The sequence below is a fragment of the Trypanosoma equiperdum genome (genome assembly GCF_001457755.1).
Source record: "Trypanosoma equiperdum strain OVI genome assembly, contig: ctg_1803, whole genome shotgun sequence".
NCBI classification, from domain to species: domain Eukaryota; phylum Euglenozoa; class Kinetoplastea; order Trypanosomatida; family Trypanosomatidae; genus Trypanosoma; species Trypanosoma equiperdum.
This window is the reverse complement of record NW_027123842.1, coordinates 1-759: the sequence shown is the minus strand read 5'-3', so window position 1 is coordinate 759 and position 759 is coordinate 1. Positions and strand designations below refer to the sequence as shown.

The 759-nt window shown below is 50.3% G+C and overlaps 1 protein-coding gene across 1 annotated transcript; it reads right to left on the bottom strand.

Moving 5' to 3' along the window:
• Positions 1 to 32: 32 nt before the first annotated feature.
• Positions 33 to 740, bottom strand: TEOVI_000884100 (Trypanosomal VSG domain containing protein, putative; the record flags this gene model as incomplete). The annotated part of the gene is made up of 1 exon (XM_067223227.1): positions 33 to 740. The coding sequence occupies one exon, from the start codon at positions 738 to 740 to the stop codon at positions 33 to 35; it is 708 nt and encodes a 235-aa protein (XP_067079328.1).
• Between the last annotated feature and the right edge of the window lie 19 nt (positions 741 to 759).

Sequence of the window (759 nt, the reverse complement as noted above, 5' to 3'; positions counted from 1 at the left end):
AAAAGGGAAGGTAAAGACTAAACTATTCCTTTTCATTTGCATTTACCTGCATTTTCGCATGCAGTTTTGTTGCTTTTGTTTTTGGAGCAGTCTGTAGCGGCTGCTGATGGTGGGGAGATTGGTTCTGATATGATTTGTGGTATTTGATGGCCACTTAGTGCGGCTGTTATCGTGTTGTTCAATAAATTTAGTTGCATCACTAATGTTTCTTTTGCTTTGGTCTGCTTGTCGATTTCTGCTGCTGTGGCAGCTGCTGCCCGTAGCTTCATTAGCCAGGGAACGGTCGCTCCTTCCTTTTTGAAGTGCTCCGGTTTATATTTCGCACACTGTCCTTTGTTGGATGCCGCATTTCCGACGAAGCCGCCAAAGGCGCCACCGGTATTGTCAATTTTGCCCAGTACAAGATCTTGTGGGCTTGAAGGGCCGGTTTCCCGTCTGATTAGCTGCTTTAGCTGCGCCAAGGCGGCCTCAACTGTGGCTTCTGTTAGGGTCCCTGGCGCCCCAAATTTATCACAGGCCGCTATGGGCTTGTCGCCGGTGGTTTTGTTGCTGTTTGTCGTCCAGTTCGTGTTGGTCGTCGCCGTTTGTAAGCCTTTCCCGCACGCCTGTTGGCTCCCGCCGTTGTCGGAAGTGGCTGCGCACTGGAAAAGAAGGTCCGTGTACAGCGTCTGCACAGCTTTGTTCTTGGTAGCATCGCTGTGACCAGAACAAACCTTTTTTCGGTCGCTGTCGCCCACCATCGTTTCTGTCGCTGTTGTT